The following is a 13581-nucleotide window of genomic DNA, read 5'->3' on the forward strand; positions in this document are numbered from 1 at the left end:
CGTTATGCTGCACATAACACCACGTGATAAAGGGCTGAAGGCAAACTCCCTGAGCAAACAAGTACGTCTATTCCAGTGCATAAAACTTACATAAAATTATAGTCAAATTTAGGAGATTTTAAATGACGAAAGGTTTTATCTTTAAACATGATTGAATGTTCAGTTTGCACTCACTCAAACAGCAAAGCAATCAATTTTCAAGCGCCTGATTGTATGTATTTGTATTGATTACATAGTTTTAATGTTGCAGACACGCAATCAATGCAAAAAAAGATTCAGTTGCTACTTGGAGAATTGTTATGATGCAAAGTTTGGTTCAGCAGACACAAGATTGGTGTGATGTGCACGTAGTAGACCTGCTCCCGTTTACTTTCTACTCAGAAAACTTAGTGAGAGAAAAGTAAACTAAAATAGAAACTAATTCATACCATAATCTGGTGAGAAAAGAATACACGTTGTTTGAAATCTTGTTGGTTAATTGCAGAGTGATGATTGATGCTGGAAAATATTTTGCATATTGCGTAGTAAGTTAAATAATCAGGAGGCTACTGTGCTGTACAAGTAAATTTACAATAAACAGTCTCTTTTTAATCTAGATGATGTCTATGCAGAGTTGAATGAATAACGAATCGTAAAACCACATTGTGCATTTTCAGAATAAAGGTCTTGTATGGAGTTTGATTGACCGAAGTGGATTAAAAGATGACACAAACGGTAATTAAACCAGAGTACTTAATGAAAGCTATTATAGGTTTAATTTGCATATTTGAATTTACAATTCCTTACATTCAAAAGCATGATTAAAATTAGAATAGCCGTAGTAAAACGAATGAAAGGGGAATGAAAGGCAAGTACTGATATTGCTTTGCAGTAGGCCTATATTTACGAGCAGGAGCTAGTCATAAGGGGAGAGGAAAAGAAGGCAAAAGGAGAAAGGGGGATAACCCCGAAAAAAAAATTAAATAAACATTTCACACTCTGTTACAGCATCAGTTGACAAAGTTTTACAATTGATTTAAGCTGAAAGTATTCTCAAAATGAACAAATTTAATATGTGCAAAATACTAATTTGTCCCATCCCCTAAATTTTGATACTTTCAAAATTGGTATTTTGAATAACGAAAAAGCATTTTTATTTTGAGCTTGATATGATGAGATTACATGATTCTAAATTAACTACAGTACAGTCATCATGAATATTAAACTTTTTTTTTATAACTTTGTTATCAAACATATTACAAAACATAGTAACGTGTTTGAAAAATCAGATTAATTACGTGTTATAGTAAATTGCAATTTATAAAAAATTTAATTAAATTGATAATAATCAACTCTGAATGTATGATTTTGCAGAAAAATTCGAACTTTGGAATCTTTGCTTTGACCATGATAGTCATGTGTAAGCTAAGTCTGGGAATTCAGTTGGTTTTTCTCAACCCTCTCGCTCCCGTTTTCCAAGAAGCGTTCAATAAAACGTATCAGGTAAGCGCAGTCATAGACACAATAAACAGGTACCCGCGTTGCCGTATGTAAAGCAAGCATCAACTATAATAGACGAATCCAATTTAAAGTATACCTCCAGAGTAAAATATAAGTTAGATACGTTATATTTTATACTTTAACAATATTTCAGTTCAGTGTAGATGTTCAACAAACAATGGTGGTTCTATATCATTGTGAAACTGTTATATTGTTCTATCTTTTCAACTTAAAAAAGTGCAAAATTGTAGTGGCTAAACTGCACATTCACACAGAAACCAAAAAACATCTCCTATCAACTTCAATAATGCCAAACATCCCTTTTTCACGTGAATTGTTTGGATGTTCACTTTTAGCTCAAGTGTTTTCATTCTTTTTTTTTGCAGGATCGCTATAACGAAACTTTACCGCATTTGAAGTGGATCGCATTATTATCGTGGTCATCTTCTGCTATAACAATAGGAGCGGCGGTCGGTGCACTTGTAGTTGTAATGTTGTTGATATTCATGAGCCGTAAACGACTTCTACAAGTCTGTCACATGCTCTCCTTAATTGGGATTCTTATTTTCACATTGGTTGGAAAACTGACGTCATCATTCGTACCAATCATCATTGGACGTATCGTGTCAGGTATCGCGGTTGGAACAGGGTTTGGTGAGAGCCAACTAGCACCGTAATAAATAGGCTTACGCATATAAAACACATTTTCTTTTTATAGAAGAATATTTTTGTTGCTAGTATGAGGGAATGTGATTCAGCAGTGATGCTGTCTTAAGAAAGCTGCTAGCTTAATTTGTAAAGCATGTTCAATCAATCATTTTATTTTTCGTCATTAATGCTTCCGGAACGAAAAAGATACTAACTACAAAAATTGATATAGACCTACCAGCACCTTAATGAACGGGAAAAGGTGGCAAAACCTGGAAAGGTTTAAAACGTGCCTGAATAGAAAATCATGTACAGTATTAGGCTATATGTCTGTAGTTAGCACGGCCACAAATAGCAAAAAATAAAACAAAAACAGAGAAGCACACGGTGTTTATGCTTCTTCGTTTCTTTGAGGTACATTATTTGTGATGAGTAAAATGATGGGAGATCTCGTGGCCATTTCTGTTGCAAAGTATAATGCTCAATGTAGGCCAAACTTGATGTTGAACGATTGCTGCACAGGCCTAAGTTTGTAATTTTTGTTGGTTTTCTTGCCAAATGGAGAGCGCTTCTTACTCTATCTTACATAGATCAATGAAGTAGAAACTAAATATTAGTAGCCTATTTAGTTATGAGAACGGCAATCCCAGGTAATGTTTTGCTCTTTATTCGTCAGTGGCTAACTTTTTGTCAAGTGCTTGAAGGAAATTGCTTTTTTGCAGTTGATGAAACAAAATTAGCAAACTTTACATTGCACTTCATAGTTTAAATTAAAATGTAGTTTAGTACTTTTATAGTTGATTTTGAATACTCAAACAATGATTCCGGTAAATATAAATAATTATATTATTTTTCAGTTATTATTCCAATACTTGTTGCTGAAATGTGCACAAAGGAGAGACAGAGCCTTTGGTTATGCATTTCGTCTTCTGCTTTTGCTTCAGGTGTTCTTCTTGGGGCTGCTGTCACTCACGCAAAGGTAAAGGTTTTCATTTGTAATTGTAATAATATAGCACATCTCTCAAAGCGTTTTTATTTTTTGTTGGAAATCGCGCTGTAGTAGAAATTACCTGTATCAAAAGAAAATTTTCCTAACTTGCCAAGATGCGAACATTTGAATTGCAGACAAACAGATTTGAAAGTGCTTCAGCAAATGAAGTGACTTTTTTATGAACTGTTTGCAGTCTACGCATAATTTAAGTAATTTTTGTTTTTTTTAAATGAGAAATTTATGCAATACTGACATGTCGAATTAAAACTTTAAATAGCTGATTAAAATCAGATAAAACATTTAGTTACCGGAAATAAAAGTTTTATAAATATTCAAAGTTTGTTGGGTAGAAAAAATTTTTACTGCTTTTACGTACTATGATCATTATACTTCAGTGCATAAAAAAGCGTGGCCTACAATCAAGAAAGGTTTGAATTGAAGCAATAAGAACTTTTTTTCAGGTTTTAGGAACAAATGAACTATGGCCTGCTGCAATGGTTTTCGCAGCATTACCAAATGTTTTATTTTTGTTGGTAAGTTGGAAGCTTCCCAATACTCCGTTCTACATGGCCAGACAAGGTGATAAAGACAAGACGATAGAAGTTTTGAAGAAGTTGCGCATTGCGTCACAGGTGTGACAAACTAAACGTTGAGAAAATATTACCACTGATGTCATAGAACTAACTGACTGACTGACTGACCGCCTGACCGCCTGATCGACTGACTGACTGATTTTAAAAGCAATTAGTTAAAACTTATTTTACAATTGAATACCGAAGGTTTGTTATTTTAGGTGTATTGACTTGATCAGTTTAAAATCCATTATTTTTGCCTCTTGGTTAGCTGGTTACACTATTTTGTTTAGTCATGAGTAATCGTTCTTTTCCTTACAGACAGATTTGGACAAAGAGTATGAAGCAATTATGAACGAAATTAAAGGAAAGAGAACTATTGGGTTATTGAAGATTATTAAAACAAAGCAATATAGGTTAGAAAGATGTATTACATTGAAATTGTAGAAACATATTAAATATTTTTCCAGAGGGTAAAAACAGTTCAAATGTACATTTAAAGGTAAATATAGCAAGTCTATTTTGACCGGCAATAAATAGTTTATGAATCTAGATTAATTATTTTTTGCGCGTCTTTTTTATTGGAGTGAAGCTAACTACGTAACATTACAATTCATTAACGAATGAAACACAATTAATATTTTCAAAAATATATCAGTAAACACAAATGCAAACAGTGGCACACCGTTTCGGCCTTACAGCCTCATCAGTACGGTGGCTCGTTTTTGAATTTTTTTAAAAATTCTCACGGGGTAGTGGGGAAATGGTGCCAATGAGTGAGAAAACGCTTATGACAAAATTTGAGATTCGTAACAAATTGTCTTCAGCCTCCTCATGGGGCCCAAAAATCGAAAAATGGGGTCGAAAATGCAATTTTTTCAAAAATATTTTTACTTTGGGTTGATGCAATATTGTTTAAATATTATCTAATTAACCTAAGAAAAAAAAATGGAGTCATTTGAACTATTCCTTCAGCTTCTTCACAGCTTCTGAAAACTTCTATTTTGCTGAAAATTTCGCATTTTTGTGGGTCATTATATAATAGGCTACATAATTGCGTTAGACATTTTGCCAACTGTAAAACGTCATTGTATTTTTCTTTATACACCTGCCCTGAGCTGTTGCGTCATTTTTTTAATGAAATTGGGTTAATTTGGTAGGAAAATGTTACGTCTTTTATTTAAATTTACGTCACTGACGAAGTTTGTAGTTATGTAACCACAAACAAAAATGCAAAATTTTTAGCAAAATGGAAATTTTCAAAAGCTGTGAGGAAGCTGAAGGAACAGTTCAAATGACTTCATTTTTTCATTTTGCGCGAAAGAAAAAAAAAAAACTTCATTTTTTTTATTTTTTTGGGTTAATTAGATATATCTAAACAATATTGTATCAACCCAAAGTAAAAAATATTTTTGAAAAAATTTCGTCTTTGACCCCATTTTTCGATTTTTGGGCCCCATGAGGAGGCTGAAGACAATTTGTTACGAATCTCAAATTTTGTCATGATTGTTTTCTCACTCATTGGCACCATTTCCCCACTAACCCAAGAGAATTTTAAAAAAAGTTCAAAAACGAGCCACCCTAGTCATCAGTGCAGTAGGTACACTGTATAAGACCATGGAACTATAATCCACGCTAAATAAACATACAATTTATAATGCATTAAATTCACATCACAAACCAATAACAAACTATAGACTTGTTTTGATATTGCTGATGTGACTAACAAAAGCTTTATATGGTCATTTCCAACATTATTTGTATTTACAAACATATCGAAAATTCAGCAAGGTTTTCTTCAAAATTCAGCAAGGTTTTCTTCAAAATTCAGCAAGGTTTTCTTCAAAATTCAGCAAGGTTTTCTTCAAAATTCAGCAAGGTTTTCTTCAAATTACGTTTAGGTTTGTTTTGTTTGAAGTCAAACTACTTCTGTATTTCCGTCATAAGTTTATGCAACACAACAATCATGTTTAATGGAAAGTTTGAGTGTTAATTAGGCATATTATCTTTTCTAGAAATAGTTGCAACTCTCATCTAATGAATGTGAAAGCAGAGCATACAAGTTGTTTTATTAATTCACTGACGTTTTGCGAACCTTGACAATGCGTATCCTCAAAGCGAATACCATACCAAATAAAATGTACAAAGATCACTTCTTCTGATAACACAAATAAAGAACGACTAGATTTATAACAATTTTTAACTTACTGTAATGGTTTTTCCAGGAAAATGGCAACACGACACATTTATTTCTTGACCAACCGTCGCGTCACGCAAATCACTAGCACAGCTGAGAGCAATTTATCTATCCTTCTATACTTTGCAAAGGGTTTCTGATTCGACAAGGCGAGCACTGAAACGCGCTGCAGTAACGTCACTATGAAAGCGCATCGCACCATCGACAATAGTCGGCACTACCCAATAATGAGACTACATTTCTCAATGAATGTAGTACTAAACAACTTGTATGTTTTTGCTTTTACTATCGCACTCGTCTAAGAAACGTTGCAACTATTACTAGAAAAATTAATAACATTTTAACGATTCTTTTACAGAATGCAGCTTATCAATGTGTGCTGCCTTTACATCCACATCCAATTCACTGGAATAATGGCCATCCTATTTTATTCTGATAGAACGTCAAGGCTTGCTGGAGTTGCCGATGATCAAATCACCAACGTCACTATTGGCTTGTTTGCCGCGCGATTCTTTGCATCTATACTTGGAGTAAGTGCTAGCTACAGCTTTTGAAAGTTATTCAAATACCCTTTTGATAATTGTGTGCGTTGAAAGTTAAACATTATGATTCACGATGCATTCTGTATAATGCATGTTTTACTTCGTGATGTAAATGCTCGTAACCTTATATGAGCTTCTGGGGCCGAGGGTATATCTTTTTACCATCTCAGATTTACGATGTTTCCGGACTACACTGGAAGGCAAGTAGAGAGCAGCGAGTTTTTGGTTTCATCATCTAAAAAAGGCAGATCTTTCAGTCCAATTCTCTTAATAATACAACAGACCAATATACTGTATTTGGTTTTCTTTCCGGTAGTGGATCTATGGGCATGTGGGTCCCCCACAAAAAATACGGTCCGGTTTGTGCTCATCTCTACAACAAATTGGGGAGGTGTAGCATTGGGTCGTCGATAATACGACCTTCGTATGGTCGATTTTTGTCTAATTTTCTTTTTTTTCATTCAAGATTTGGATCAGAGTTCTTAGTTGTTTGGTTGTAAAAGGGATGATGAGTAATTTAAGTTGATGAGTTTTAAATAAGTTTTAAGTTTTAAGTGATTTAAATTGATGTTTGTTTATTGGTTAATTGCGTTTTGTATTGCAGCTAAAGCTTGTTGATCGATTTGGTGGCAGAAAAGTTCTTTTAACTTCAAGTGCAATTGAAATAATTGCACTGCTGGTGTTTACAAACAGTCAAGCAACCACCCATTTAGCGCCTGGTGTTATGCCATATGTCTCTGTGTCTGGGATTGCCATACATTTAATTTTGTAAGAATCTATTTGTTTTATTCCATTGAGGCTTTTGTTGAAAAAAAATAAGACTTAAGTAACATTATAAAGTAAATTATTGTAAGCTGCATACTGTACATTCCTCTTTGTAACTAAAATCTTGAGGTATGTAAAATACTGGAAATAAGTACTTCAAAAGGTTGATGTTAGCTTTAGCGTCAGGCTATGAAAATCCAGCAGTTTGTCGACTAGAAGAAACCATAGAAGATAAACGAAAGCAAATATCTGAAATTTATCCCTGACATTTAATCATTTATTGATTGAAGTTTTTCGTATTACACAAAATATCACAATATTTTTCACTTTTCAGTTTTACCGGCGGCACCTTTCTAGCAGTTCCATCCATTGCCGCAGCTATAACTATTGAGCCCACCAGACCCACGATACTGAGTATGGCTGCTGTGTTATTTTGGGTGCTAGGTTGGTTTGTTGGAGTTATCACTCCATACTTAGAGGTACGTATAGATCAACAAAATGCTTCCAAAACCTGTCAAAAAAATAAATTTTTATCTATTTTGACGAAAAAATTCCCTCCCCTGCTTTTACGTTTTAATGTATCAGCATTTTGTTTTTGTATTCCAAACATAAAAAGTCTAAGAAAAAAGAAGAATACAAGACATTTGAACTTGCGCAATATATCTGAGGTATATGGCATGTAAAAGTTCAAAGTAATGATACTCCGAAGTGTTTTTGAAACTAAAGTAAATTATTCTGTACTCACTAGTTATTATATTTCAGTAAAGATTTTTTTTCACACAAAATTGGTATCGAAAGCCTCTACCTGTTGGTAGAAGTGTCATAAATTTTTTTTGCACAACATTTTTGCTGTTTGTGGCCGTTGTCATTGTGACTGTTTTGAGAGAAAGAAACTTGCCACTTGTCAACTTTATTTTCTCATCCCCAGATGCTTAAAATCAAGCTTGGAAATCACTATTATCTTTTATATCATTGTTTAACATTGAACCCTATCTGTAGCAACACGGGGTTTTATGAGTACGCCCCACTCTAGTAGTGAAATATTTCACAGAATGAAATATGCTAGAAGTTTGAAATTTCTTGACTTTTAGTTTTTATTCTTTGCGAATTTTCTAACGCTGCATTGGTCATTTTTCTACCTTCCTATCTTTCACAATAAGCATTTCGTCTCAGGTGGCTAGACATTTTCGCGCAATGCTAGTTATAGGCTATATATTTTAATGTTAGTGTAATTACTTTGAAATGTAAAAACGCCCAAAAATGTCTTATATTTAAGAGCAAAAGTAATGTTTTGTTTTGTTTAGCATTATTCTATGTTATAATTCAAAAATTTCAATTTTGAAGCTATTTTCGGGAAATTATAATAAAAATCGACTTTCCGACGGTTTTTCATTTCAAACACTTTACTTCAATAAATTTGTTGGGGAAAAAATTAATTTCTATACGCACAATACACATGGCTATTACCTTGTAAAATATATTGGCTCTGTGATTTGCCTAGCTCCCGTTATTAGCGATTAATCAGCACGACACTAAGATAGCCCACGACGTACTTTCCGTGTACGAAAACAGCTCGTACTATAAGATAGGGTTAAGAGGTTGATCCTGAAAATTACTTGCTAAAAACAAAAGTTGTTAAAACGATGAAGTTTGAAATCCGGCAAAGTTATAACCAATCACTCATTGAACGATAAGTTACGAGTTGGTATGAAGTAATTCAATTACCTTTTTACGGAATTCATTTTTACAATAAGAAGATGTTTAAACATGGAACTGGACTCCCAATCTTAGAAAGGACTCAAAATTTTAAAAATGTCATTTTAATAGTTTTTAGACTAACCCAAGCCTCATTTTTTGATGTTTTATGAAAAGAAATAATTATAATAAATCAATTTAATATGTAAATACAGTAAATGTTTCTTGGCTGAAAAATGTTGAAAATTTTGTGTAAAATTACAGTACATTTTTTTACATTTCAGTTTCTGCTGGGGCCATATTCATTTACTCCATGGTTTGCATGCACTGGCATTTTTTTCATTTATTTCCTTGCCTTTCTACCAGAGACCAAAGGAAAAAGTGTTAAACAAGTACAAGCAAAACTTACATCTCGAAAGTTCAATGCAATTAACCTCACTGCATTTAAAAAACCTGGCGTTTCCTCGCCCAAAACAATTCGACTGATGAGTTTTACTCGAATTGAAAAATAAAAATAAATTGAGTTTAAAAATATGTAAAAATGTAGTGCATAAATTTGACCAAAAATTTGAAAAATAAAAGATATAAAAGATTTTACTCCCATTACTGTACATTTACAAGAAGATTAAAAAATGTGTCTTGAAGCTAAAGAAGCCTGGATAAATACTCAATGTGAAGAATTCGAAAATGTCAAAAGCAAAGATAGTAAAGATATGCACAAGAAGGGCTATCAAGGCAAATGATGGACCAATTTTGTTGGAGCAAAAAAAGACATTTTACAGCGTTGGTGTAAATACATTAAAGAGCTGTTTTTTGACAAACGCGAAAAAAACAGGCATATCTAAACCCATTGAAGGTTCGGCTATTATGATGGAAGTCAAAATCACTATAAACAAAACATGGGAGGGAAGTTGGACCAGACGATATCTTAATCGAAATTATTAAAGGTTTAGATGAGTGGCGTGTAGACTTAACCACTGAGATCTTAAATGATATCTATGACATTGGAAACAGTCCTGGTGATATGGTACGTTTCATATTCATAGTCTTACCAAAGAAAACTGGAGCCACAGAATCCTCATTCACAAAATAAGTATCCGTTGCTGGAGATTGAAAACAAAATTAAAGCCAAAAATATTAACAACACAGTTTGGATTTGTTGGAGACAAAAGAACCAGAAATAAAATCACCACATTAAAAATAAAAACAGAGAGATGTGTAGAAAAGAACAAGGATCTTTATCTGTGTTTTGCATACTTTTGATATCGACGGAAAAGACTTCTGAATTATACGAAACCTCTACTGGAAATAAGTGACTCTAATATTATGTATAAATAGCGATCGTACCTCATCCAAACCTATGCGACAGGGCGTCAGACAAGGATGTGTCCTATCTCCCGACTTTTTCAAAGTTTACAATGAGATAATTGTGAGACACATCGAATATATGAATGAAGTAAAGGTTGGGGAACAAAACATAGCAAACTTGAGATACGCTAATGATAGTAGTGTTGATAGCAGAATCTGCAAACGAGGTACAGGACTTATTAAATTCTGATGTCAATACAATTAAAGCAATAGGTTTTGAGTTAAACTTTAAAAAAAAAACAGAATGCATGACTGTATGAAAAAAAATACTTATTAAAAATGTGACCTTACACTCAATGATGTTTCAGTGAAACAAGTTGACAAATTTAAATATCTTAGGTGCAATATAACTTCTGATGGCAAGTGTGACACTAAAATTAAAAAGACCTTTAGCACGCTGAGTGATGAATACCCTTGGCACTTGCTAGTTTAGTTATTTTCTTTTAGCAACAGTAAGAGTTCAACTAACTGGCAAAGGCGGCGTTCGATAGTCTGCAGGATAAATTAGCAGTCACTTCCAGAATATTTTTTGCAAACATCAAAGTTTAAATTTTTAACCACAAAGCATTTAAATTCCTATTAAAGAAGTGCCTGTCATCTTGTGGTTTAGCTTTGTGTTTATTTGGTCTAATGTGTTATTGTTATCGTCGCATGAAACAAGTTTAAGCAGTTGTCTACATATCACATAGGCTTAATGTAATCGGATTGACACGACATAATGTTTGATTGATTGTGATTTATTAATAAATACAGTACTGTGTTGAGCTGGATATGGTGATATCACAAAGTTTTATCTTAATCATGTTAAACTCATTATTGTGTCTTTAAAGATAGTGTATGTAAGTTTTGATTATAACTTAAAGTTGTTCATGGTGCAGCATATCGGCGTGTCAGATTTACAAAAAATTCAATACCATTTTGCAGCCAAAACGTTTGCATCGCGAGCCAGATTTGATCTCTGAGTCGGGAGTTTGACACATGTGGCGTACAAAGTAGAGCAGCCGTTAAAAATGACAGCTTGCTATTTTTAGATATTGACTTAAATATTGCATAAACTTTAAATGTTACTAAAAAAATTGCCCTATTAAACTAAAATTAAATTGAAATGACTAACAGTCGTAAAAGGTAAAAGTCTAAATTTTAAAACGGACAAAATACCATTCACTTGAAAATGAAAAACGTTCAAAAATGACCGCTTCGCACTTCAAATATTATTAAAACAAATACGTAGAGTAAGTAAGGTTAGCAGCAAAAACAACATTGTCTGTTGATTGCCACTTTTTTATGCTTCCAGAATCTTAGTTTGGTACACCGACCTGTCCACAATTGGCAATTATATGCTTGCGGCTCATGTTTGTGAGTGTTACCAATAAAAGCGAATATTTTAATCTGGCTAGACTACTCGACTTTGTGTGTTTATGGCTTCTAATGACGCTTTTAAATGCAAGTCAAGTAAAGTAAATAGAAATTGTTTGTGACTACTTTATTTATGTAAATCGAAAAGAAAACAACACTGAAGGTGATTTTCAAGTTACATTTGTACCGAAAACATGTTTTTTCTAAGTTATAAAAGCGGATGTTTGTTAAGCATTTAATAAAACGCATAGAATTAGTTTAATTTAATCTTCACCTGCAATAGTTGCAACGAATGTGGAAGTAACCAGAAATATAATAATTATTATTTCGTAATGGGATAAATAAAAACATTAGAAAAGCGTGAAGTTTACAACCATCGCAATACAATGGGAGTGTTGTCTACATAAGCTTCAGAAAGTTGTTAGCCTATATTAACAAATATTATACAAAATATTACATAAAAGCAAAGATATAATTTAAATTGCAAATTCAATTGTTACGAGTTATTGTACGGAACAGCATGTTCAGAAATTACAAGTGCTGATGATGATGATAACAAGTGATGATGATAACAAGTGCTGATGATAATGATAATAACAGCTGCTGAGGATGATGATAACAAGTGCTGATGATAACAAGTGCTGATGATGATGATAATAACAGCTGCTGAGGATGATGATAACAAGTGCTGATGATAATGCAACTTAATGCATTTATTTCATCAGCAGTGTGGAAAGGTACTTAGCAACGTCTTCAATTAGGAATCCAATGAAACTGTATATGGAAAGAAAATATTGTAAATCATAGAAGCGAGATGAAGTAAGAAAAATTTATTTAAAAAATAGTACATAGCCTACTATTACAGTATATAAACTATGTATGTTTAAGGTTAGTTTAATTTTGAAACGAAATGAGAAAGAAGGTGAATTCGTTGCAGAAGATTAGTAATTAGATTAGTTTAGTTAGATTCCAGAAATAAAAACGTGATTCGCTTGAGCATTTAACACTGCAAGGATTAATCCGATCCTTCGTTTTTCCGCCGAGTCAGCAAGCCAGTCCGTGTTTACGTCGGTTCAAAGTGTACAGATATTAAATTAACGGAAAAGGACGATTTGCTGGTTAGAATAAGTTCTTGTTACGCTCAACCCCCCAAGAACGTGTGTGAATGTAGATGCTAAGTCGTACGTGCAATATTGTTGAACGTAGAGAAAAGTTAAGAATAATTATTATCAACAATGTAAAGTTGAGAGAAGTCACATACATGACGTGATGGTTTATTCTTATTCCACCTAAGACTCGGTATGAATGATGAAGTTTCATATAAGTTTCCATAACAACATGGTAAGTTGGATGTTTGTTTTTGCTTTCAAAAATTTTTTTTTTGAAAGAAAAACGTGAGACCGTAAAATTCTGAACTTATTTATCTGAAGACATAAAAGTAAATTTGAATTGGATGTAGATATTCCCTACAAATTTATAAATTTAAAAAACCTAATGTAGGTTATCGAAGGGATGTTCGTAGTTGCCATTGCTTTAGAACACCGAGGACGTGCACCAAAAAGGTTTTTAGCTAACAAAAAAGCTAACCAACACTTTTATGAAAAATGAAACTTATTCAAAGGTAACGTATGTTGCACATTAAATGCTTCAATTCAGACAGGATCCATTTATTGTATATAAAAAGTAAAAAAGCAATTTATGTTAATCTACCTCTACAAGTAAGCTATTCATCTGAATACATAAAAGTAATTTTGAATTAGGTGTAGGTATTCCTTGCAAATATGCAAGCTAAAAAAATTTATAGACTAGCTATTGAAATGGTGACAGCGGGTGTTATTGTTTTAAAATACCGGTTGTATCAGATTCACGCACGGCGCCCTGGACCCTGACCCTCGTTGTCCCATAAGACTTTTTTCTTTTTATTAGTAAACGCGACTTGTGCACACTCAGTACATACTTGTAGGACAA

At 33.2% G+C, this 13581-nt stretch overlaps 1 protein-coding gene across 2 annotated transcripts; it reads left to right on the forward strand.

Moving 5' to 3' along the window:
- The first annotated feature begins 607 nt into the window (after positions 1-607).
- LOC145775883 (solute carrier family 2, facilitated glucose transporter member 5-like) lies at positions 608-11249 on the forward strand. 2 transcript variants are annotated; one of them, XM_082587279.1, is made up of 10 exons: positions 608-714; positions 1354-1482; positions 1866-2109; positions 2985-3106; positions 3580-3750; positions 4012-4106; positions 6246-6417; positions 7034-7197; positions 7529-7673; positions 9174-11249. In XM_082587279.1, exons 1-10 carry the CDS (start codon positions 703-705, stop codon positions 9399-9401), a joined length of 1482 nt encoding a protein of 493 aa, XP_082443405.1. In that variant the 5' UTR covers positions 608-702; the 3' UTR covers positions 9402-11249. The 2 variants fall into 2 exon arrangements, with proteins under 2 accessions (XP_082443405.1, XP_082443412.1); XM_082587286.1 differs by having other exon boundaries at positions 6327-6417.
- The last annotated feature ends 2332 nt before the right edge of the window (positions 11250-13581 follow it).

This window comes from Aplidium turbinatum, chromosome 1 (assembly GCF_918807975.1).
Source record: "Aplidium turbinatum chromosome 1, kaAplTurb1.1, whole genome shotgun sequence".
Classification (NCBI taxonomy): domain Eukaryota; kingdom Metazoa; phylum Chordata; class Ascidiacea; order Aplousobranchia; family Polyclinidae; genus Aplidium; species Aplidium turbinatum.